Source organism: Schistocerca nitens, chromosome 8, assembly GCF_023898315.1.
Source record: "Schistocerca nitens isolate TAMUIC-IGC-003100 chromosome 8, iqSchNite1.1, whole genome shotgun sequence".
Taxonomy (NCBI): Eukaryota; Metazoa; Arthropoda; class Insecta; order Orthoptera; family Acrididae; genus Schistocerca; species Schistocerca nitens.
Window position 1 is genome coordinate 340,075,558 of NC_064621.1, and position 26,905 is coordinate 340,102,462.

General features: G+C 44.2%; 1 protein-coding gene across 2 annotated transcripts in view; it reads left to right on the forward strand.

The window, feature by feature from the left end:
- Positions 1–10,324: 10,324 nt before the first annotated feature.
- LOC126198533 (reticulon-4 receptor-like) overlaps positions 10,325–26,905 on the forward strand; it is a 44,927-nt gene continuing 28,346 nt past the window's right edge. For both annotated transcript variants that reach the window (XM_049934931.1, XM_049934930.1), the window contains exon 1: positions 10,325–10,396. In XM_049934931.1, coding sequence (XP_049790888.1) covers positions 10,358–10,396 — 39 coding nt within the window. In that variant the 5' untranslated portion in view covers positions 10,325–10,357. The remainder of the gene's footprint in view (positions 10,397–26,905) is intronic.

Genomic DNA, 26,905 nt, shown 5'->3' on the forward strand with positions numbered 1-26,905 from the left:
CCCGCCGCGTGTGAGATACGGTCAGTGATACGTTTTTTGACCGCGAGAAGCCTATCAGCTGCAGAAATTCATCGTCAGTTAACAGAAGTTTATGGCTTGAATGCAATGAGTGAAGGTAAAGTGCGTCAATGGGTTAGAGAGTTTAAAAATGGCCGTCAAAACGTCAATGACGAAGAACGCTCAGGCCGGCCCTCTGTGATCACTGATGATTTGGTGGCTGCAGTCGAAACAAAGATTCGTGAGGACAGAAGTTCACAATTTCCACTCTTTCTTTGGAATTTCCACAAGTTTCAAGATCGGGTTTGAACAAAATTGTGCCTGAAAACCTAAACTTTAAGAAACTGTGTTCTCGGTGGGTACCCAGACTACTCACAGAGGACCACAAAGGGAAGAGATTTGCCACTTCATTGGACTTTTTGATTCGTTACGAGGAAGAAGGGGATGACATGTTGAGTCAAATTGTCACTGGAGATGAAACATGGGTATCCCATATCACTCCCGAAAGCAAGCGACAATCGATGGAATGGCGACACACAACCTCACCCGTCAAGGTCAAAGCCAAACAGATGCTGTCAAAGCGCAAGGTTATGCCAACTGTGTTCTGGGACCGGCGCGGTTTTTTGCTAGTGGACTTTATGCCACGAGGAACGACAATCAACTCAGATGCCTACTGTGCAACTCTAAAGAAGCTCCGCAGAGCAATTCAAAACAAAAGGCGTGGCATGCTGACAAAAGGAGTTTTGCTCCTGCACGATAACGCTAGGCCTCACACCTCTCAAAAGACTCGGGATTTGATTGATTCTTTTGGGAAGTTTTGGACCATGCACCATACAGCCCCGACCTTACTCCTAGCGATTTTCAGCTTTTCCGGTACCTGAAACACCATCTTGGCGGGCAGCGCTTCAATGACGACGATGAAGTGAAAGCGGCCGTGAAGTCTTGGCTGTCGGAGCAGGCGGCCGAATTCTTTGAAGAGGGAATTAAAAACTTAGTTGTACGGTATGACAAGTGCTTAAATATACAAGGCAACTATGTAGAAAAATAGGTAAAAGTGTGTAGAATCAGAAAATAAAAGTTTTTTTACAAAAGTATTTGTATCTTTTTTTAAAAATAAAAACGGCCCTTACTTAAAAAACAACCCTCGTAACAACACAAGAATAGAATATCCTAGACTGTCTCGACAAAATATATCTCAAGGAATAACTCCTCTGAAAGTGAACAAGCTGTTATCTACGCTGTCGACGACAGAGAAACCACAGACCAAAATGCACACACAAAATTCCGTTAGAAAAGGAACACCTGGTTTAGTAAACTTACACACCAGCAACTACAAGTACCAGATATCTAAAGTTTCACAACCCTATCACATGAAAAACATTAACTGGTAATTAAACTGAGGTCGTGCGGTAGCGTTCTCGCTTCCCACGCCCGGGTTCCCGGGTTCGATTCCCGGCGGGGTCAGGGATTTTCTCTGCCTCGTGATGGCTGGGTGTTGTGTGCTGTCCTTAGGTTAGTTAGGTTTAAGTAGTTCTAAGTTCTAGGGGACTTATGACCACAGCAGTTGAGTCCCATACTGCTCAGAGCCATTTGAACCAATTAAACTGAAATTAAATGACTGTAGACCAGTTTAGAGGAAGGTGGGGTAAAGCGACCAGGGCGCTAAAAGCGGCAATTCTATATTTTTTGCCCCGATTAGTGCTGCGGCCTACCGAGAAGAGGTCAGGTTAGTTGTAATATATACCATCACTGTTGTCAGTGAGTCTGACATAGGAAGTTTGTTCCGTTATATTTCAGTAAAAAAATTTCTGATTTTCAGTCGTCTGATGTAATGGGAGCAAGTTATATTAGTCTCTTTATATCGCTTATATTTAGAGTAATACTTTTTTTTACCATATCAATGATTCAACAAAGTCTTTTGGACGACAAGTGTAGTTCCTTGTTGTTTGTTGATAGTTTCATCTGTCCGATCGGGAAAAGTGGCCAAATTGTTTGCCCTGGTAAGGGTTAGTTACTTCCATATATCAATCATAATACTTAAGGTCAGGTTTACTTCCACCCCCTTTTGTATAAAAAGCTCTCGTCTGTCACTCTATCCCCTACATTAATTTATATTATTTTAAACGGTCTCCGTTCTATTATATGTGGCCTAGATAACAAATCCGATTGAAAACGATGTGGCCAAGGGGCTTGGTATTGTTTCTGGTACTAGGACATCAAGATTCCTTGAAAGTATGTCCGAAAATCACAACAACAACCACGGGATTCCACTGTGATGCAACTGATCACGTTATCCCCCTAGGTAGGGAAAAGTGGACTCTTCGTAAGCCTTCAGAAAAATGCATATAGCTCCTATATATTATTTTCGTTTATACTTACAAATATTTGTTGTGATACCTTGTAATACGAGGTGCGGCTAGAAAAAAAACCGGACTGATGCTGGAAAAAACATTTATTTACAATTATTTACAATTTCATGTTATCTCCTTCAATGTACTCTCCTCCTCGGTCTCTACACCGCTCCATACGAATTTTCCACTGTTCATAGCAATGCTGCAGATCATTTTCGGTAAGTCCATACATTACTTCCGTCGCTTTTTCTTTTACTGCTTCAACAGTCTCAAATCTAGTTCCTTTCAAAGCTGACTTGACTTTAGGGAAAAGAAAAAAGTCACAGGGGGCCAAATCAGGTGAGTAGGGTGGATGATCTAAGATGGGAATGTTGTGTTTTGCCAAAAACGTCTTCACTGACAACGCACTGTGAGCTGGGGCATTGTCTTGGTGAAGGATCCATGACTTTTTTCTCCACAAATCGTTCTGTTTTCTCCGTACTCGCTCACGTAGGGTAGCCAGGACGCTAATGTAGTAATGCTGATTCACTGTTTGTCCCTCTGGTACCCAATCAATGTGCACAATCCCTTTGATGTCAAAAAAAACAACAATGGTCTGCCAGTGCGAGTGTCATCACTGGTGTCTTCGCGGCCATCTTTAAATCGTTTAAACCACTCAAACACTTGGGTTCGCGATAAACAATCATCGCCGTACACTTGTTGTAACATTACAAACGTTTCACTTGCAGATTTTCCTAGTTTGAAACAAAATTTGATGTTAACACGCTGTTCTTTCTGTACACTCAACATTTTCCGACGCACAGACAAAACGTCAACTACTTAAAACCGACGCCACGGGCAGACTGAGTGCAGGAGTCAGATGAAACTCGAGCAGTAGGCGGAGCGAGAGTCACGTGACAGGCCACGCGACTTTCAGCCTTATTGCATTCGTTTTATTGTTTCACCAGTACTAGTCCGGTTTTTTTCTAGCCACACCTCGTATGTACATTAATAAAGTGTAGTCGGTAAGCTGCTATCGAAATGACAGTTTGATGAAAATTCATTCAGTTTATCTTAGAGTGACCACTTTACCCCACCTTCCCCTGCCGGCCGGAGTGGCCGAGCGGTTCTAGGCGCTACAGTCTGGAACCATTTGAACCACTTTCCCCTACGTAACAAAACCCAGTCCTGCCAGGCGTTCGTTCATAAACGATATTAAATAAACAATTTTCGCCTGAGTGCACCACAAAAGGTTCCAACAATTCTGAATCCTGACTGGAAACGACAATTTATATAATGCGTCCACTTTGGTGGAAGGTAAGTGGAGTACCTCTGCTTCTACCCTAGAATATTCTACAGCACATGACTACCCTTCAGTTACAGTACTATAGAATTATGCAACGGGACGTTTACGAGCAAATGACTGACTGTGGCCCTTAGCAGTGAAGCTGCAGTTCACGCGATGTATAATATTCCAAAATAATTCCTGCCAAGTCCCTCTCAAATGAATGAAATGAATAAATGAATAGAGTAAAATTATGTTCTGAAATAACAGATGAGATTTTAAGTGAATATAAATTTATTACACCAAAAGCGAATGACACTGGACGTAAACTGACAGACACAACATCGATTACGTTCATGTTATTGTATAACGCAATGGTTGCGGGGAGAATTGGCGGCTGTCCTAAACAGCTCGAAGCTGTGTTGACTACTGTCGACAGGCTTCAGACTGCAGCTCTGAGCTGTGGTGGCGTTGGGGCAGCTGCGGGGAATCCTTTGGCATATCTATAGCCGACAGTATCGCCTTGGATCCCCAATGCCACTGTCTCTCCCGATTCGCACTTCGTGGTCGGTCGACAATTACCTGACGGTGATTGGCGCACAGTGACAGGGTTACGATCTCTAAGTGGCAGGTGAAAGTAGGTACTGGTCGCACCGATGCACCCTTACGTCTTCCAAACAGTTTCGAGGTGTTACCTGCTGCTGAAAGTACGTCTGAGCCAACATGGGACTCCTGACTGTTGGGACTGGGGCTGATCTCCCTGGGAAGTCCGGACAAGGGTCTAGGATAGTATTGCTTATCACTGGGAGCTCCCAGTGTTAGGCAGGCGACGGAGTCCCTCAGGAAAGTAATTGGCAGGGTGAAAAAGAAGGCCAGTGTCCACTCTCCGGAACCGTGCGACTGCTACGGTCGCAGGTTCGAATCCTGCTTCGGGCATGGATGTGTGTGATGTGCTTAGGTTAGTTAGGTTTAAGTAGTTCTAAGTTCTAGGGGACTGATAACCACAGCAGTTGAGTCCCATAGTGCTCAGAGCCATTTTTTTGTCCACTCTGTTTGAGCGCACTGGGTGAACCTGGCTGCACATCATGGATCATGTAGGCACGAATTACTCTGCCGCCGGGTTTCAGAGATCATCTTCTGTTTCTACAGGCAGCTAGTTGATTTGGTGAAGCCAGCTAGCCTCGCCCATGGGTTGGAGGCAGAGCTATCGTTTCGCAGTTCGTTCCCAGAACCGATCACAGTCCTCTGGTTTGGAGCAGAGTGGAAGATCTAAACCAGAGGCTCACGCAGTTCTGCGATGGATGGGAAGCAACTTTCTCGACTTCCGCTATCGAGAAATATCTCCACAGGCTCGATAAGATGCCGCCTTCTGGATAGAGTAACATTCGTCATAGCAGATCGGAGAAAGAAAATGTTAATATAGTAATATTTAGCTGCAGGAACATACACAGAAGGGCCCCAGAACTAATCTAAAAAGTAACAATGCCCGCATAGTCCTTGGGGCAGAAAGCTGGCTGAAACCAGTGGTTAACAGCAATGAGGTTCTAAATTCCGACTGGAATCTTTACTGCAAAGATAGGTTGATCGCTAGTGATGGTGTCGTGTTTATAGCAATAAAAAAACACGATGATTTTCAGTGAGATTAGTATACACTGAGAATGTGAAATAATTTGGGTGGAGGTAAGTATTAAGGGTGGATCAAACGTGGTCATCGAACGCTTTTATTGACGCCCTGCGTCAGCAATAGTTGCTGCGGGGCAGTTGAGAGGAAACTTGGAGAATATTTCGCGTAAATTTCCAGGTCATGCTATAGTTGTAGATGGAGACTTTAACTTATCAGCTATAGAATGGGAGACTCAAGTTATTAAGACGGGTGGAAGGCACAGAGAATTACGTGAAATTGTTCTAAGCTCCTTGTCCTAAAATAACCCTGAGAAGTTAATATTCGTGAAGGTAATATCTTAGACACGTTGGTGACGAACAGCTCCGAACTTTTCGACTCAGCGTAGAACAGGGAACCAATGATCGTAAGACCGTTACAGCGTAACTGAATACGACTGTAAATAGTAACACGAAAAAAGGCAGGAAGATCTTTCTGTATAGCAAAAGAAAGAATAGACAGGCTTCAGATTAGCTGATAGGTCACCATGAAAATTTCATTTCCAGCACTGGCGTTGATCATCAATGAACAAAGTTCAAGAACATTGTTAAATACGCTTTAGACAGGTATGTCCCTAGCAAAACTGTGAGGGGTGGAAAAGACACACCGTGGTTCGACAAACGTGTCAGGAAGCTGCTACCAAAGCAAAGAGAGCTTCACTGCGAACTTAAACGTAGCCACAGCCTCACAGACAAATAAAAACTAGACGAAGCCAAAATTTGCATAAGGAGGGCTACGGATGAAGTGTTCAGCGAATACGAAAATAAAACTCTATCAACTTGACAGGAACTCCTAAGAATTTCTAGTCTTATGTTAAATCAAGAAACGGATCGAAACTATCTCTCCAGACACTCTGTCACCACAATGGCACTGCCACAGAGAGTGACACAGAAAGGAATATTGAACGCCTTTTTCCAAAACAGACGAACATCACACTGTAGTTCCGCCTTTAAATCATCGTACGGATGACGAAATGGCAGTTATCAAAATAAAAGAAAAGCAACTGAAATGGCTTAGCAGAGGAGAGCCACTGGACCTGATGGGATACCAGTTCGATTCCAAACAGGGTATGCGAAATAACTTGCCCCTCTTCTAGCAGCAGTCTATTTTATGTCTCTTCAGGACCGAAGCGTTCCCAATGATTGGAAAAAGACATAGGTCATTCCCGTTTTCAAGAAGGGCCTCTATCTCTGACGTCGGTGAGTTGTAGAATTTTAGAACGTGTTTTATGCTACCTAGTTAGTAATTGGTAGTAAGTAAGCTAGTAAGTTACCTGTTACATGGATCATTTTGCACGACGGATAATAATGATATGGAAAGGGCATTATGGCATTTCTGGTGACCGAAAATTTCCTTCGTTGGAATCGAAATGGGTTTCGAAAACAACGATCGTGTGAGGATCAGCTCACTTTGTTCGTCCACGAGACCCAGAAGGCGGTAAATACCGGCGCCCCGAAAGATGCCGGTTCCTCGACTTCCGCAAGGCATTCCATACGGTTCCGGACGGCAAGCTGCAGAAAAAAAACACGAGCGCATTGAATATCAGATCGACTGAAGAGTTTATAGCAAACAGAACACAGCATGTCGTACTGAACGGTGAGAAGTCTTCAGACGTAAAAGTGACTGCGGTTGTATCCCAGGTGAATGTTATAAGACCATTAATTTTCACATTATTTATAAATGACCTAGCAGATAATGTCGGAAGTTCCACGAAGCCTTTCGCGGATACAGCTGTTCTGTATAGAGAATTAGCAGTGTTAGAAAATTGCAGCGAAATGCAGAGGATCGTCATTTGGTGCAGGGTGCGGAAAATGACCCTCACCGTACACAACTGTAAAGTATTACTGACAAATAGAAAGTAAGCCCCTTTATCGTATGACTACGTAACTGCAGAAGCATCTACTTCCATAAAATTAAGAGTATGGCTACGGAGCGATTTGAAGTGGAACCATCTTACAAAATTAACTGCGAGTAAAGAAGATGCCAGACTGAGACTCACTGGAAGAATCCTCAGGAAATGCATTCCATCAACGAAGGAGGTAGCTTACAAAGCACTCGTTCCACCGACATTTGGAAAATGCTCGTCGGCATGGAAACCGTACCAGATACGACTGATAGAGGACACAGAGAAGGTCGAAAGAAGAGCAGCACTTTTTGTCACAGGTTCATCTGGTAAGCGCGAAGGCGACACGGAGATGCTCAGCCAACTTCAGTCGCAGTCGCTGTAAGAGAGGCACTCCACATCACGTTACAGTCTACTGGTAACGTTCAGAGAGTGTACATTCTTAGAAGAGTCAACCACCATACTGATTCCTCCTACGTATTCTTGCGAGAAGACCATGAAGATAAAATTAGAGAGATTCGAGCTCACACGAAGGCTTATCAGCAAACGTTCTTCTTGCGATGCGAACCGTATGCGGCTGGAACAGAAAAAGGGGACTGTGACACCGGTACACGAAGTACACACCGCCGCACACCGTAAGGTGTGTTGGGTATATATATATATATATATATATATATATATATATACAATGACGTATACGTTTTTCATATTAGGTGTATTGTGCTGCCATCTACTGCCAGGTACTCCATTATTCCATATCAGCGACCTCAGTAGTCCTTAAACATCATGAGAGAGCTGAATGGGGCGCTCTGCGAAACACACGGAATTCGAGCGTGATCAGGTGATTAGCTGTCACTTGTGTCATACATCTGTACGCGAGATTTCCACACTCCTAAACATCCCTAGCTCCACTGTTTCCGATGTGATAGTGAAGTGGAAACGTGAAGGGACACGTACAGCACAAAAGCGTACAGGCCGACCTCGTCTGTTGACTGACAGAGACTGCCGACAGTTGAAGAGGGTCGTAATGTGTAATAGGCAGACATCTATCCAGACCATCACACAGGAATTCCAAACTGCATCACGGTCCACTGCAAGTACTATGACAGTTAGGCGGTAGATGAGAAAACTTGGATTTCATGGTCGAGCGGCTGCTCTAAGCCACACATCACGCCGGTAAATGCCAAACGACGCCTCGCTTGGTGTAAGGAGCGGAAACATTGGACGATTGAACAGTGTAAAAACGTTGTGTGGAGTGACGAATCAAGGCACACAATGTGGCGATCCGATGGCAGGGTGTGGGTATGCCAGCTGGAGTGGCCGAGCGGTTCCAGGCGCTTCAATCTGGAACCGCGCGACTGCAATCCTGCCTCGGGCATGGATGTGTGTGATGTCCTTAGGTAAGTTAGGTTTAAGTAGTTCTAAGTTCTAGGAGACTGATGACCTAAGATGTTAAGTTCCATAGTGCTCAGAGCCATTTGAACCATTTGGTGTGGGCATGGCGAATGCCCGGTGAACATCATCTGCCAGCGTGTGTAGTGCCAACAGTAAAATTCGGAGGTGGTGGTGTTATGGTGTAGTCGTGTGTTTCACGGAGAGGGCTTACACCCCTTGTTGTTTTGTGTGGCACTACCACAGCACAGGTTTACATTGATGTTTTAGGCACCTTCTTGCTTCCCACTGTTGAAGAGCAATTCGGGGATGGTGATAGCATCTTTCAACATGATCGAGCACCTATTCGAAATGCACGGCCTGTGGCGGAGTGTTTACACGACAGTGATGATGATGATGATGTCGTGTGACGAGGGCCTCCCGTCGGGTAGACCGTTCGCCTGGTGAAAGTATTTCGATTTGACGCCACTTCGGCGACTTGCGCGTCGATGGGGATGAAATGATGATGATTAGGACAACACAACACCCAGTCCCTGAGCGGAGAAAATCTCCGACCCAGCCGGGAATCGAACCCGGGCCCTTTGGATTGACATTCCGTCGCGCTGACCACTCAGCTACCGGGGGCGGACTGTTACACGACAGTAACATCCCTGTAATGGACTGGTCTGCAAGAGTCCTGACCTGAATGTTATAAAACACCTTTGGGATGTTTTGCAGCGCCGACTTCGTGCCAGGCTTCACTGACCGACATCGATACCTCTCCTCAGTGCAGCACTCCGTGAAGAATGGGCTGCTATTCCACAAGGAACCTTCCAGCACCTGATTGAAAGCAAGCCTGCGACAGTGGAAGCTGCGATCAAGGCTAAAGGTGGGCCAACACCTTATTGAATTCCAGCATCACCGTTGGAGGGCGCCACGAACTTGTAAGTCGTTTTCAGCCTGGTGTCCGGATACTTTTGATCACATAGTGTATATGTAGATGTGAATGTGGATTAACAGATCGGCTGCTTCTCTATTATGGCGATAAACGATTCTGCAACTAAAAGAAACAAAACAGAGTTGTATCACGTTTCAAACTCTGAGACCTTATGCAATCTCTGTACTTTTGAAAATTATTGTTCCGAACACCGTTATAAATAGCAAAACCAAATCTTCAGAAGCCAGAAGTAACATCGCACTATCTCCGATGTACGCTGTCTGTATTTCCCCGAAATCATTCCAGGGTCTACTGAGCACGTGTTAGAGGTTACTTCTAAGAGAAAACTATCTCTAATCTGCAATTGCACGGCACCCCCACGGACTCAGGTCCACAGATGTTTGTACATTTCCAGTACAAATCGTCAAATCATTTCGTTACACAAAATTATTCTGAAACGTCGATACAAATACTGGAATCACGCCACGTTTGTAAGTAGTAGTCTAGCAAGTTACTTTTTGAAAAGAAATTTCTTTCAGCAACGAACTTCTTTCCAAGTTGCCGTGGTAAGATTCGGTGCTAGAAAGAGCACTTAAACTGAGATACAATACGAATCGTATTTTGTGCGTCATGTATGTCTTCCTAAATATGTAAATATACCAGAAAATTAAGGCTGTCCGTTTACTATTACTTGGGATGACTTTATAATTATTTTGCAATAATCTCAATGTACAGTATATTCCCCGTAAAACGTTTTTTCGACGGTTGAAATGGGTTTTTCCTGCTCGTTTCTTTGAAGCACCTTAGTGTCGGAGAAGCAGACATTATCAACGCTATTGCTGAGATAACTTTCGTGTTATCTTTTTACTCGATAAGGCACCCTATAAGTGAAGGGATTTTGCGAGGCCACGTGATTAGTACGGGAACCTCTCGTATGCACATGTATTTTGGTAGCCCCTCAGCTACGGAAATGGTAAGTTCCTACAAGATTGTTTTTTACCCTTATAGAGTAGCCAGTCATATGTGGACGTTATCTAACTGTCGTATGAGCTTTTATAAAACAATAAACGTGGTGCTCAATAAATTGCAACCACTGAAGAAGAAGAAGAAATATCTCGGCTTCTGTGCTTAGAGGACTTTTGTCGGTCGTACTTTCTCTCGATCTCTAACATCACGATGATAGTTGAGTTCTTCAGTCTGGAACCGCGCTACTGCTACGGTCGCAGGTTCGAATCCTGGCTCGGGCATGGATGTGCGTAATGTCCTTAGGTTAATTCTAAGTCTAGGGGGGTGATTACCTCAGATGTTAAGTCCCATAGTGCTTAGAGCCATTTTTGATAGCTGAGTTGAGGATTTTGTTAGTTAAAGAGCAGATCAGATAGCTGACGTCAGTCGTATTCCAGGATTAACTTTAAAAGCTGCCCGGTCTGCTGGCAGTCCTCTAAAGTCAGTAGTTACAGGTGTCTTCGGCAGATGAACTGAAAATGTAGCACCTGATGCTTAGCCAATGTGGAGCAACCGTTATACGTTGAAACTGCTCGACAGATCTTGACTGGGGTGTTCATATTTCTAGCTCCTTCAGCATTCTACACTTTTTTTTTGTTATTGGGTATTCCATCCACCAATTATTGTGAAACCTGAAATCCGGTATTTTCCACATCTATATCGTACTTTGCAAGCCACATAACGGTGCGAGGCGGAGGTTACTTCTGGTACCACTAACTAACACCCCTTCCAGTTATACTCGAAAATAGCGCGTGGGAAGAATGATTATCGGTAAGCGTCTGTATCAGCTCTAATTACTCGAATTTTCTCGTCCTGATCACTTCGCAAGGGGTCTGTGGGAGGAAATAATGTGTTACCCGATTCTTCCCGGAAAGGGTTCTCTCGAAATTTCAATAGCAAACATCTCCGTAACGCACAATTCCTGTATTGTAATATCCGACACTAGAGCTAATGAAGCATCTCTTTAACGCTGTCTCACTGACTAGACGATCCCGTGACCAAACGAGCCACTCTTCCTTGGGTATTCCCTCTCTCTCTTCTATCAGTCCTACCTGGCAATGGTCCCATGCGGATGAAGAGTACTCAAGAATCTATGGAACAACACGCTGTAAGCCGCTTCCTTCGTGGACGAGTTACATTTTCTTAGGGTTCTTCCTACGAATCTTAGTCTGGTGTTTGCTTTTCCTATTATTTGTTTTATGTGCTCGTCCCATTTAAGGTCGCTCTAGATAGTTACTCCCAGATATTTTACGGTAGACACTGTTTCCGATAGTTCGTCATCAATACTGTAGCTGTACAGTAGTGGATTTCTTTTCCTATGCATGTGAGACATGTTATATTTATTCACGTTCAGGGTCAACTACTACACTGCACCATTCATCAATTCTCTGCAGGTCATTCTACAAATCGATACCGTCTTCTGCCGTTCCTACTTTCCTATAGACTACTGCATTATCTGCGAACAGTCTTAAGGAGCTTACGACGCTTTGTACTACATCATTTATATGCATTGTAAACACCAATGGTCCTACCACACTTACTTGGGGTACTCCGAAAATTACCTTTGCATCTGTCGATTTTTTTCTGTTAAGTGCGAATTGTTAAGTTCCGTCCGCAAGAGAGCCCTGAAACCAGTCGTTAATATGGCGTGATAATCCATAAGTTCGTCTTTTTTTCACTAACCGGCAGTACGGGACGGTGTCAATTGCCTTCCTGAAATGAAGGAACACGGTATCAACCGGAGCGCCATTGTCTTCAGCGCTGTGCATCTCACGGAGGAAAAGAGCGAACTGCGTTTTCCAACATCTATGTTTGCGAAATCCATGTTGATTTTTATAGATGAGATTTTCGTTCTCCAAGAACGTCATAGATCTGGGAAAGCCGTAGAAGCAACGAAAAAAATCAAAATTTCCGAACTTTCTGCAAGTAGCTGGGTGTAGTTTCCGCATAAAGTACCGAAAGATATATATCTCTTTTCTGTGGAGACTAGCAGCTAACGGGAACAGCCTTCAGACCCGGTACTATATACAGAGGAGTGGAGCTGGTGTTCCTCACACACGTAAGCAAATACCTCCTTTCATCAAGGCCACTGGTGGCGGACGGCATCTCTATCTACTCCTGTTTCTTCCCGGTGCCACGTGGCATGAGCTACAAGCTCGTCGTCGATTCACGCGGGAAAAAGTGACTGACTGTCGATCGCAGCACATTCTGGACGGAAAGGGAGATGTGCTGGGCACTGCACCCAGCATAAATGTTTACTATGAAGTCGTTTACCGTCTGGAAAATACAATTGCATCACATTTGTCACGTGCAGAAGCTTGCGCGTTGTTATCCTGTTCTACCTCGTGCTCAATTACGACAGATTTTTGGGCCTCTGGCTTTTTGTATGTACTGCCAAAGCTATTCATCGCAGCTACCAACGAGCGACGAGACATGAGTCCATCGACATTTCTAATGACCCGTATTGAATTACACCTGGGCTAAACTGCAGGTACACGTCTGAAGTTCTTATAAGACCAATTTTATCGAACTCGGGTTGGGTTGGGTTGTTTTGGGGGAGGAGACCAGACAGCGAGGTCATCGGTCTCATCGGATTAGGAAAGGAAGTCGGCCGTGCCCTTTCGAAGGAACCATCCCGGCATTTGCTGGAGCGATTTAGGGAAATCACGGAAAACCTAAATCAGGATGGCCGGACACGGGATTGAACCGTCGTCCTCCCGAATGCGAGTCCAGTGTGCCAGCCACTGCGCCACCCCGCACGGTTTATCGATAATATCGCTGTGCAGTACGACGGTAAGTCACGTAGCACCAAAGTGTCATTGCTCAACCTTTTCAAAACACATCGAGAGAAAATTTTACACCATACAGCAATAGTTGTATATTTATCGTATTTTGTGGAAATGTTCATCACACAGCAAGTATGAAATGATTCAACTTTTATTCCATTCCGAACTGATGTCAACCTCCATACGTAATTAGTTACATGTTCCATAGATTTTTTGGACAATTCTTCTTTCGAAATGTCGTGGAACGAGTCAGTTTACAAGGTATGTATACATGGCTAACGTTAACATTAATGAACACATTATTTTACAGTCCCACATACAGAAAGGAATCTTTTTATAGGCTGACAGTTTTTATATAGAAATTCGTTCGTAGAATAGAAGGCGTAGACCAGGAAAAAGGATTTGTGGGATACATTTAAAACTAGTATATATAAATTCGTTCGTAGAATAGAAGGCGTAGACCAGGAAAAAGGATTTGTAGGTTACATTTTAAACTAGCTTTCTACCTGTCAGACATTTTGTGTTCCTGGTGAAATGATAAAAAAGTTTTGTTGGTGTATATTGAACTTCTTTCTGGGCCAATGGAGGTTATTGCCGGACGGGGTTGCCGAATGGTTCTAGGCGCTACAGTCTGGAACCGCGCCACAGCTACGGTCGTAGGTTCGAATCCTGCCTCGGGCATGGATGTGTGTGATGTCCTTAGGTCAGTTAGGTTTAAATAGTCTAAGTTCTAGGGACTGATGACCTCAGTAGTTAAGTCCCATAGTGCTCAGAGCTATTTGAACACTACATATTATTCTTACTGATCGCTTTTGTGCAATTTGTACCTTCTTTCTAAGTGGTGACTTATCCCAGAAAATTATTCAGTAATACATTATTGGGCGGAAATATGCAAAATATGCCATAACGTTAATTCGTCTGTTTCCAAGACCAGCGCCAAGTGGGGTAGCCGCGCGGTCTAATACACCTTGCCACAGTTCGCGTGGCTCGCCCAGTTCGAATCCTCCCTCGGGCATGGGTGCGTGTGTTGTCCTTAGAGTACGTTAGTTTAAGTTATATTAAGTAGTGTGCAAGCCTAGGGACCGATGAACTCAGCAGTTTGGTTCCATAGGAGCGTACCACAGAATTCCAAGACTAGCAATTATACAAAGAGCAAAAGCAACAGAACTTAATTGTCTGACGATTTCAGTAATATGCTTCTCTTAGTTCAAATTTCACTAATAAGTACACCCAAAAATTTGGACCATTCTACTGCATTTACTGACTCCTGTTCATGGGCTACATCAATACTGTTGGTATAATTTTTTGTTGTACAGAACTGTACATAGTGCGTTTTCTTTTTCAAAATTAAGGCGGTGTTAATTTTCAGAGAACCAATTAATAATACTTTGTAAAACATCATTAACAATGTCTTCTGTGACTTTCTCTCTAGTGGGGCTTATTATAATGCTAGAATCGTTTGCAAAATGTGTCAGTTAAGTGCGAGGTGTGGCCCCCGAGACCACCAATACACTGATGTATTCGTTGTGGCGTAGAAGGAAATGGACTCAGAATGTCAGTTTGAGGAATTTTTTGTCATGTTTGATTAGAGGCTGATAAGGAAGTATACGTCTACCCATCGCGTCCCAGAAATGTTCTGTGGGTGAAAAATAAGGGAAACGGACAGGTCAGTGAAGGATCCATACATTTCTTAAGGCGTACGTGGTGTGAACTGCAATGTCGGGTCTTGCAGTGTCCTGCTAAAATATGCCATTTTGTACCCTATTCACGGAGGGTGCCTCAAAACGGTACACCTTTCTTGCTACACACTGGAGATCATTCAACCACGCTTCAGCAATTTCTATATCAATACTGCTGTTGTTTTCAGTAGCTTCTCACTCCATGATTCCAGGAGTTGGGGAAGTACCGGTCTCGAGAGTCATTGTTTCAAGTGACCTTTGCCCGTGACGTCTACCGATAAGACACCACTCAATGTCACAGTTGATTCTACACCACCCATGTTTCTTTTGTCTATGCTATGGTCCCGATGGTAAAACACGCCTGCCAACTAGAAGTCTCAAATCAGCTGCCAGTAATCTGCCACCAATGGTGCGTGGTGACATTCCGCCTGTAACCTTCGCCCGGATTTCAGCCATTGACATCTGTCAATTCGTCAGCGCGAGCCAAACGACCTTAAGATTTTCCTCGTGTGTTCTTTCCCATGAGTACTCTTTTGGCCACACAGTTACACATACTCCAACTGTCTGTGTGATATGTCGACCTGATGCTCCCATGTGCCGCATAACAATAATTCGACATTTCCCGAAGTCCAAAAGATGGCAATAAGCTGCAGTTGCACGTGGTCTGGAAGTGCTGTATTGCGATCTCCACCTGAGAAGATCTAATAGGTTAGACTCACCCTTGTAGCTAGAGAAAGGAAAATTTCTCAAAAACGGTAACACGAAAGTAGCGGTTTTAAGCGAAATAACGCAAAATCTGTGGTTGTTACGGGATTTCGTGAAATTTGTAATTTTGTCATATAAAAAAGTTTTCTAATATTCGTAACTTATAGTTACTGAGTATTAAACTGCATTTCCGCCTCTAATTTTCTTAAGGCTGAGGTTCGTGTATAATCTCAAACTGATGTTCATATCCCGCGTAACGAACTTTGATGTGACAATGAAAATAGCATCGGAAGTAGCAAAAACAACACGGAATTTAGCAGAAAACACAGAATCTGACGAAACACAACATCAAATTTGACAAACAACATTGAATTGGGCAAAAAGGTAACAACGAATTTGGTAAAAAATAACACCGAAGCTGGCAAAAAGTAACACCGAATTTTGCCATAAAATAAAACCATTTTTTTTCTGTCTCCACGAACACTTACCACGTACTCACCTAGTTCTTCGGCTATAGGAAGGGCTTTTAATCTATACTGAAAATAGCCTCGCATAAGAATGAAAGTTTAGTTTAGGCATGGAGATACTGAATCATGAGTTTGCTGGCGTTCGGTCAAGGTGTTCCTGGAGTAACACTTCTCATTCCCGTCACTGTAACTACTTTATAATATGGGTACATGCTATAGGACTGCTACGGCGCCGCCTATTAGAGAAAAATTTAGCAGCATATTTAAGGAAACCGCGTCGTACTATACAGAAATATCGTTCTCCAGGAACTTTCGCCCTATAACTAATTAACGTTATATTTATTAACTGAAATAATCGTTGGGTCTGTAAAGGTCGGTACACAGATACTCGTCGTTTTGCTTTGGTGTCGCTGGCACACTTTTCTGTGGCTTCGATAAACCACTCTGTGCCAATGCTTGCTGGGAGAATTCCGGAATAAATGATTCGCTCCTTGTGACATAAAGCTGGTGGGACATTAACCACAACTAAAGAAAAATCTTCTCTGAATACCACAAGCAAAACGTATGAAGACAGATTGATAAATTTAGTTTGCATTAATTTATACATGGTACCGGTAGTTTAAGTCCGTGCTGTGGATTGAATTACTTAAAGAAGTGCAGCAACAAATAAATCACCGGAAAAAAGAAATTTACGAAATTGCGTTGATGAGCGTTGGGAAGCGTAATTATCTTGCCAAGTTTTCTTGAAACTGATCCGACGCCCATTTCTTTGTTGGTCTTTATCTTAAGTGATGTGTGTCACGCGCTCTATAAAAAAAAAACTGATAAAAACGAATGTCGAGCAGTGATAAAACATTTTTATCTTATAAAGCCAACTGCGGTCAAAGTACAATATACGTTCCAGCAAGTACTTGCAGTGAAGATCGAGTATTACAGAAAATAACATAAAATAAAATAAAAACCCTGTCGTACGATAGTTGCACGTTTAAAATGTAACAGACTCCAGATTATTTTTTCCGAAGGTATTGTCCATAGATCTTACGTGATCATGGTAAATAACCGACATATCAGAATTTCATGAGACTGTTCAGGTTTCTGACATTTCATGGTAGTTAATAATCTGAAGGAATCTCTGCGCGTCTGTTCTAGTGTACGACAATTGTTTTGTTTTGTTGCCTATATCTACAGCTACATCAGTATTCTGCAAGCCACCTGACGCTGTATGGCGGAGGGTACTTCTGATCTCCCCCCCCTTCCCCCCCCCCCCACCTTTCTTGTTCCATTCGCGAATAGCGCTTGAGGAGAATCATTGTCGGTAAACCTCAGTATTAGACCTAATTTCTCGAATATTCTCGTCGAGGTCATTTTGCGAGACGCATGTGGGGGAATGTAATACGTTGGCCGACTCTTCCCGGGACATACTTTCCTCGGAATTTCAATAGTAGGCCTAAACCAATCCATGGCGCACATTGCTCCTCTTGTAGCGCCCACGAGTGGAGTTTGCCGAGCGCCTTGTAACGCTTTCACGCAGGTAAAGGACCCTGTGACGAAACACACTGCTCTTGGTCGGGGCTTCTCTATCTCTACTGTTAGTCCTACCTGGTAAGGGTCCCAGAGAGATGAGAAATACTCAAGGATAGGTCGGATAAGCACCTTATAAGCCACTTTCTTCGTGGATGAGTTACATTTCCTTAACATTCTTTCCGTGGGTCTCACTCTAGCATACACCTTTCCTGATGTTTGTTTTAGTGGTCATTCCAGTTGAGGTCGCTCCGTATGGTTACTCCTAGATATTTTACGGGAGATACTGTCTCCAGAAATTTGAGATAAATGGTGTAATTGTACAATAGAGGACTCCTTCTCTTATACATGTGCATTATATTACGTTTATCTGCGTTAAGGGACAACTGCCAGAGCTAATCAGCCCTCTGCAGGTCCTTTTGCAAATCGCTACAGCCTTCTGGTGAGCTGCCTTCTCGCAGACAACCGCAAAATTTGCGAACAGCGTTACGGAGTTTTTCTACTAGATCATTTATATGCACGAGGGTGTTTATTTCAACTCGAGACAACTATATATCTCGAAAATGAAGCATCGTGCGAAAACGATGTTCTAGGTCACACGTTAACACAAGTAAAGTGGGCATCGTTTGTGCTGCAACTGGCCAACTCCCAACCACCCCTCCCGCCTGGGAGGTTAGTTTCCTATTTTCAAATCGACTCTCCCCCCCCCCCCCGCCCCATCCCTCCCCCCTGCCCATTCTTATTGCATATTCGCATTCTACGCCAAAAATTCGTACGGTTTACTCAACTATTGTTTTTCGTTCGTGGTAGATAGCGATGTAGTCGACAAATATCAAGTGTGCCTGTTTTTGCAATTAAGAACCGACGCCGGCCGGGGTGACCGAGCGGTCCTAGGCGCTTCAGTCCGGAACCGCGCGACCGCTACGGTCGCAGGTTCGAATCCTGCCTCGGGCATGGACGTGTGTGATGTCCTGAGGTTAGTTAGGTTTAAGTAGTTCTAAAATCTAGGGGACTGATGACCTCAGAAGTTAAGTCCCATAGTGCTCAGAGCCATTTTTTAAGAACCGACGTATTTGATCCTACATTTCATTGAGGATGTAAATGTTAGCCTTTGTAGTCTCACGGTTGCTATTAATGTTGAAACGTTTCTTGAATGTTGCAAATGTGATTATATAGTACAAATAATATGGCTAGACATATCTGGCAAATAAGCTTCTCGGATGGTAACGTAGCTTTCTGTTTCCTGCGGTGCTGATCTTGGTGCGTCTTCAGACCATTGGAATGCTTGATTTCGGTGGCCGCCCCCGAATCCTGCCACCGGGGTGACTGATTTTGGTGTTTGTTTCCAGCCAACCGCCGTAACTCTCGCGATGGTTTCTACGCGGCTGCCTGTGAAATACAAACCACAACCATCTTAATAAGGTATTAGTCGATCACTATATTATTGCGTCTGGGGCTGAGGACGCTTCGGTCAGCCAATCGCGAGCTGCTATCGTGATATCTTACGAGGACATGTGCTAAACCTCTTGATAGTTGGTGCACAAGTGTCCTGAAAGGATTCAGAGCGCAATGCGTTTTCCTTAGTCACCACCGTACTCGTTTGCTGTAACGTCCCCGCATATTTCCGATGACTGCCAAGGGAGGCCAAGTGCGGTAATATCGTGGTCGAGTAGTAGTATGTCTATGAATTGATATTGACGGACCCACCTGCCATGGATACACACCTATCGTGTAAAACACTCTCTCGCTCGGCCCATCGCTCACCCTCCACGCACGCGGAACACCCCACTGCCTCGGCACCACTCATCTCTGGAGCCTGTTCTGGCACGGGTTCACATTTACATCGTAAATGAAAAGTAGAGCCGTTTATTAATCGCAAAAACAGGTACATTTCATACACCCCTGGAAATTGAAATAAGAACACCGTGAATTCATTGTCCCAGGAAGGGGAAACTTTATTGACACATTCCTGGGGTCAGATACATCACATGATCACACTGACAGAACCACAGGCACATAGACACAGGCAACAGAGCATGCACAATGTCGGCACTAGTACAGTGTATATCCACCTTTCGCAGCAATGCAGGCTGCTATTCTCCCATGGAGACGATCGTAGAGATGCTGGATGTAGTCCTGTGGAACGGCTTGCCATGCCATTTCCACCTGGCGCCTCGGTTGGACCAGCATTCGTGCTGGACGTGCAGACCGCGTGAGACGACGCTTCATCCAGTCCCAAACATGCTCAATGGGGGACAGATCCGGAGATCTTGCTGGCCAGGGTAGTTGACTTACACCTTCTAGAACACGTTGGGTGGCACGGGATACATGCGGACGTGCATTGTCCTGTTGGAACAGCAGGTGCCCTTGCCGGTCTAGGAATGGTAGAACGATGGGTTCGATGACGGTTTGGATGTACCGTGCACTATTCAGTGTCCCCTCGACGATCACCAGTGGTGTACGGCCAGTGTAGGAGATCGCTCCCCACACCATGATGCCGGGTGTTGGCCCTGTGTGCCTCGGTCGTATGCAGTCCTGATTGTGGCGCTCACCTGCACGGCGCCAAACACGCATACGACCATCATTGGCACCAAGGCAGAAGCGACTCTCATCGCTGAAGACGACACGTCTCCATTCGTCCCTCCATTCACGCCTGTCGCGACACCACTGGAGGCGGGCTGCACGATGTTGGGGCGTGAGCGGAAGACGACCTAACGGTGTGCGGGACCGTAGCCCAGCTTCATGGAGACGGTTGCGAATGGTCCTCGCCGATACCCCAGGAGCAACAGTGTCCCTAATTTGCTGGGAAGTGGCGGTGCGGTCCCCTACGGCACTGCGTAGGATCCTACGGTCTTGGCGTGCATCCGTGCGTCGCTGCGGTCCGGTCCCAGGTCGACGGGCACGTGCACCTTCCGCCGACCACTGGCGACAACATCGATGTACTGTGGAGACCTCACGCCCCACGTGTTGAGCAATTCGGCGGTACGTCCACCCGGCCTCCCGCATGCCCACTAGACGCCCTCGCTCAAAGTCCGTCAACTGCACATACGGTTCACGTCCACGCTGTCGCGGCATGCTACCAGTGTTAAAGACTGCGATGGAGCTCCGTATGCCACGGCAAACTGGCTGACACTGACGGCGGCGGTGCACAAATGCTGCGCAGCTAGCGCCATTCGACGGCCAACACCGCGGGTCCTGGTGTGTCCGCTGTGCCGTGCGTGTGATCATTGCTTGTACAGCCCTCTCGCAGTGTCCGGAGCAAGTATGGTGGGTCTGACACACCGGTGTCAATGTGTTCTTTTTTCCATTTCCAGGAGTGTATTTGTCGGTTACAGCGCCATCTACCACGAACGGAAAACAATAGTTTTAGTAAACTGTATGTATTTTTTGGCGCAGAGCCAGAATATGCAGCAAAAATGGAGTATTATGGTGGTTACGAGGTGGCAGTTTGTAGTACAAACAACGCCCACTTTACTTATATTAACTTTTGACCTAGAACATATTTTTTGTACGGTGCGTCGTTTTCGAGATGCTTGGTTGTCTCAAGTCACAACAAAACACACTATATATTTCACATTTTTATTGGTTTAATACACTAGGGCATCAAGGACTACAACTTCAGTCGGGCTGTGTTATCTGGTTATGGATCTAACCAGGTAGATCAGTTTCCTCAGCTGTAAGTAATTTTAAGTGTATCTTACTTCTCATACGTGAAACTGGTAATATTTTCTGCCTCTTGTACTGGATTGTTATTTAACACTGAGATCCATTTTGTTACTGCGATTTCCAGGGTCCAGTCTGCGTGTCCTTTTAATTTGGTTTCTACTGCTAGATGTCGCAATCTTCAACCCGCGATGGGGTGGCGCGTGCTTGACTTCACAGTATTCAGTGTGTAGCTAGCGCTGTAACGTGCATTTCTATTTGATGACTGCCAATATACACTGAAGAGCCAAAGAAATGTACACCTGCCTAATACCGTGTAGGGCCTCCGCGACCACGCAGAAGTGCCGCAGCACGACGTGGCATGAACTCGACTAACGTCTGAAATACTGCTGGAGGGAACTGACACAACGAATCCTGCAGGGCTGTCCATAAATCCGTAAGAGAACGAGTGGGTGGAAATCTCTTCTGAACAGTAGGTTGCAAGGCAGCCCAGATATGGTCAATAATGTTCATGTTTGGGAAGTTTGGTGGCCTGCAGAAGCGTTGAAACTCAGAAGAGCGTTCCTGGACCAACTTTGTAGCAATTCGGGACGTGTGGCGTGTCGTATTCTCCTGATGGTATTGCCCATGTCCGTTGGACTGCACAATGGAGATGAATGGATGCAGGTGATCAGACAGGATGCTTACGTACATGTCACCTGTCAGAGTCGTATCTAGACGTATCATGGGTCCCATATCACTCCAACTGCACAAGCCCCACTCCATTACAGAGCCTCCACGAGCTTGAACAGTCCCCTGCTAACATGCAGGATCCATGGATTCACGAAGTTGTCTCCATAGCTGTACAAGTCCATCCGCTCGATTCAATTTGAAACGAGACTTGTCCCACCAGGCAACATGTTTCTACGAGCTTGAACAGTCCCCTGCTAACATACAGGATCCATGGATTCATGAAGTTGTCTCCATAACCGTTCACGTCTATCCGCTCGATACAAGTTGAAACAAGACTAGTCCAACCAGGCAACATGTTTCGTCATCGACAGTCCAATGTCGGTGTTGATGGGCCCAGGCGAAGAATAAAGCTTTGTGTCATGCACTCATCAAGGGTACACGAATGGGCCTATGGCTCCGAAAGCCCATATCGATGGTGTTTCGTTGACTGGTTCGCACACTGACACTTTTTGGTGGCCCAGCACTGAAATCTGCAGCAATTTGCTGAAGGGTTCCACTTCTGTCACGTTCAACGATTCGATTCAGTCGTCGTTGGTCACGTTCTTGCAGCATATTTTTTTCTTTCGGGATCATTTTCCGGCCACAGCGATGTCGGAGATTTGATGATTGCCGGATTCCTGATATTCACGGTGCAATCGTGAAATAGCCTTACGTGAAAATCCCCACTTTATCGCTCGTGCGCCGATTATAACACCACGTTCAAGCTCACTTAAATCATGATGACCTGCCACTACAGCAGCAGTAACCGATCTAACAACTGCGCCAGATACTACCTGTGTTATATTGACGTCGCCGGCAGCAGCGTCGTATTCTGCCTGTTTACATATCTCTGTATTCGAATACGCATGCATATACCAATTTTTTGGCGCTTTTATTTTAGTACGTATTGTAGTACGTTGACGACTCCCTAGGATTGCGTGTCTTTTAAGTCCTTGTTTCTTCTGGGGATTCTGACGATTGTTTTATCATGTCACACGTAGATTGTCATTTGCTATCCGGGCTCGTCTTTTGACACTGTTTTGGAGATATATTACTGATAATGCATGGTTCGGATTAGATGCCCTTCTGCCGCTTCATCCAAGGTTTTACTGAAGAGTGACATGTTCCTAGGCGCACTTGGAAGTCATGGCAAATGAAGTATTAGTTTTATATGATCTGGAGATATAACTCCAGGGTGTGAAACAGGTCGTCAAACAGTGAAAAATAATAAACAGCAATTGTGGATTTGGAATTTCTCTCAGTTTAATATAGACTATTTTACCATCTCCGAATTAAACTGTTTGATTGCCCTTCACATTATGTACAAGTTTTTTTTAGCTATGGTTGCGCGACCTATAAGGTTATTTGTACACTGTACATTGTGAACAGTAACAATTCTTTCGCATTTCCTTGGGGTACTCCTAAATTTCTTTTACATCTGTCGATTTTGTTCCTTTAAGAAAGACGTGTTGAGTTCTCTGTGCAAGGAAGTCATGAATCCAGTCGCAAATCTATCTACAAATGAAAATCGCACCAGGAAGGAACTTCCAAAATTGTGTTTGGAAAAATATAGCCGGCCGGAGTGACCGAGCGGTTCTAGGCGCTACAGTCTGGAACTGCGCGACCGCTACGGTCGCAGGTTCGAATCCTGTCTCGGGAATGGCTGTGCGTGATGTCCTTAGGATAGTTAAGTTTAAGTTGTTCTAAGTTCTAGGGGACTGATGACCTCAGAAGTCCCATAGTGCTCAGTGCCATTTGAACCAATCAAAATATAAGTTAGTTTACGGCAATATGTGATATAAGATGTGAACATCGACAACTTTTTTTTCTGTGAACAGTCTTCTGACTGGTTTGATGCGACCCGCCACGCTTTCCTCGCCTGTGCCAAACATCTCAGAGTAGCACTTGCAACTTACGTCTTCAGTTACTTGTATAATATACTCCAATTTCTGCCATCCCTTACCGTTTTCTTCCTCTACAGTTTCCTCTAGTGCCATGGATGTTGCTGTTGCACAGAGATGTCTTCCCGTATGTCCTATATCCTGTGCTTCATATTGGCAATGTTTGGAAATTTGGAAACTTGTGGTAAGTTCCTATGGGACCAAACTGCTGAGGTCATCGGTCCCTAGCCTTACACACTACTTAAACTAACTTACGCTAAGGACAACACACCCATGCCCGAGGGAGGACTCGAACCTCCGACGGGGACAGCCGCACGAACCGTGGCAAGGCGCCTGAGACCGCACGGCGTCCCCGCGCGGCCAGCAATGTTTCCCAAACGTTCCGCCCCTTACTGTGTCTGCGGGAAACCTCATTTCTTATGTTATTACTCCACCTAATTTCCAACATTCTTGTGCAACACCTATTCTCAAACGCTTAATCTGAGCGCTTCATTCTTGGTCTTTCATTGTTATTTTTCCCTCTTGGTTCCTGTACGTGCTATATATCAACCACTTTTCCGTACAAAACAGACCTAAGTTTCCTGAGAATTTCGAATATCTTGTACAATTTTACATCGTCGAAAGTTTTTTCCCGGTCAACAAATCCTATGAACGTGTCTTGATTTCTTTCCAGACTTGCTTCCATAATCAACTTCAACGTCAGAACCGCACTTCTGTTGCCTTTTCTTTTCGTAAAAGCAAACTGATCGTCATCTAATGGAACCTCAATTTTCATTCCCAGTCTTCTGTATATCATTCCTGTCACCAATTAGGATGAATGAATTGTTAAGCTGATTGCGCGATAGTTCTCGTACTTATCTGCCCTTGGTATATTCAGGATTGTGTGGATGACGTTTTTTCGAAAGTAGGACGGTATATCTACAGATTCATAGACCCTAAAAACCAACCCGAATAATCGTGTGGCTGCCACTGTGAACTTGAGACGTATGCTCCACTTGCAACTTAAGTGCTATTACCTTGTCATCAGTTCTCTGGTCACTAGACAACGGTATATTAAGTTGCACGAGTTTTCTCTTACGGCAGAGCTTACGACGGCTACTCGACGCCCCAATACAACATGTAAAACCAGCGTCGTGCGAATCTGTTTTGTTTGCAGAGAAAGATATTTTGCCAAAGTGGAAGAGATGAATAAGTTTTCATCGACGCCCCGCAGTGAAAATATTTTGTATCATCTCACTGAACTTCCAGTAGTCCTCTTACAATCTTCAAGAGACTTTTGATTAATTTCAAAACGTTAAGGATATTGTGCAGAAGGAGCAGCTTCCAGTGCGGCTGAAATTGCAAATGAGTCACTCCCAATAAATTCTAGAGTATCTGTTTGTTATGTGATATCGTGTTGTTGTAGACAAACATTTTATCATATCACGAACCATTAAATGATAAGTCTGAAACGGATTTTCCTTATGAGATTAAGAAGAACCACGCTTGCAATCGATTCCCGGCATTGCAAATTATCACGATTGTTAATGGATCTAATCATACAAGGACAAACCGTACTCAGCCAATCGTTTAATGTTTCTTGGCGATGAGAGTTGTCTCTACTAACAGGAAAAAATGTTATCATATAGATTTCTTATAATGCTTTTTACGTGACATTTAAAGGGTACGTTAAGTGCCTTATGTGTTTACAAATGGCCTCATTGGAGTTTTAGTGTCAAAATTAGATTTTTTTGTGGTCGCGAAAATGTTTTCGGCTTTTTAGGCCATCTTCGGGTGACAATAGAATGTCGTAAACACAGATAAAGTTATGTGCGACTTACACATACATCATTTGTACAGAAGGGTAAAATGGCGAAGGAAATATTTTTTGTTACACAGAAATAATTAGGTTTTTTATGTACAGATATATTTAATAACTGCTGAGAAATAAGTTGAATCTACAATTTGTATGTAGCATTTGTAACAAAAACTTAGTTTAACGTAGGTGAAAAAGGAAATTGAGTCTTATCATTTAAAACTAAGCTGGCATTTTGTGACAAATGTTTCTTGATTTCCAGTATTTCCAAGAGAGTGAAAGGTCATCTTTCTGCTTTCCTGAACAGAATGTAAAACTTGACATTCTACATCAAATGAATCGTTTACTGTTAAAATATAATCGGCAAAGATTGAAACTTTCTTCCTTAATCTCCAGTTTCTTTAATGTTCAGATAACCTAATTGCCACAGTTCTGCCTGGGTGACCAATATATACTTCCCCACATTGCCTGCATGTTATTTTATACACACCACACTGTGCCAAGGCTGGCAGTTTGTCTTTGCAATTTTAATAAAAATTTTGATATGCGGTTGGTATTATAAAATTCAGATCTGTAGTTGAGAGACATTAGATTTTCTGCAAGATTATCAGAAATGCTGCCAATATTGGGGAGTTTGCACCAGTTTTTGTAACTATTGACTGACTGCCGTTGGACAGCGTACGAAATTGGTATAATGTTACGTATTTTCTTTTTTCGTAGTATTTTATCAATCAAAACAGAGCGATAGGCAATGCCGGAAGCGATATGTTTCATGGTCTGTAGTTCTGTCTGAAAGGCTAATTTAGATAATGGAACGGATGTGAGGGACCCGCCATCGAATGGAAAGCTGAATGTTTGTGGCTGTCTAGATTACCGTACCTGTACCTATGTTTTTTTCTGTAATGTCTAATTAAGTGTCTCCTTGTGCTAATTTCTATATCAAAGACCAAGAAGTTTATAGGAGAGTCTCCAGCTCCATATTAAACTGAATTTTCTTATGTTGAGAGTTGAAATATTTTAGTAACTTGCCTACTTTCTACATCTACATCTACATTTATACTCCGCAAGCCACCCAACGGTGTGTGGCGGAGGGCACTTTACGTGCCACTGTCATTACCTCCCTTTCCTGTTCCAGTCGCGTATGGTTCGCGGGAAGAACGACTGCCGGAAAGCCTCCGTGCGCGCTCGAATCTCTCTAATTTTACATTCGTGATATTCTCGGGAGGATTAAGTAGGGGGAAGCAATATA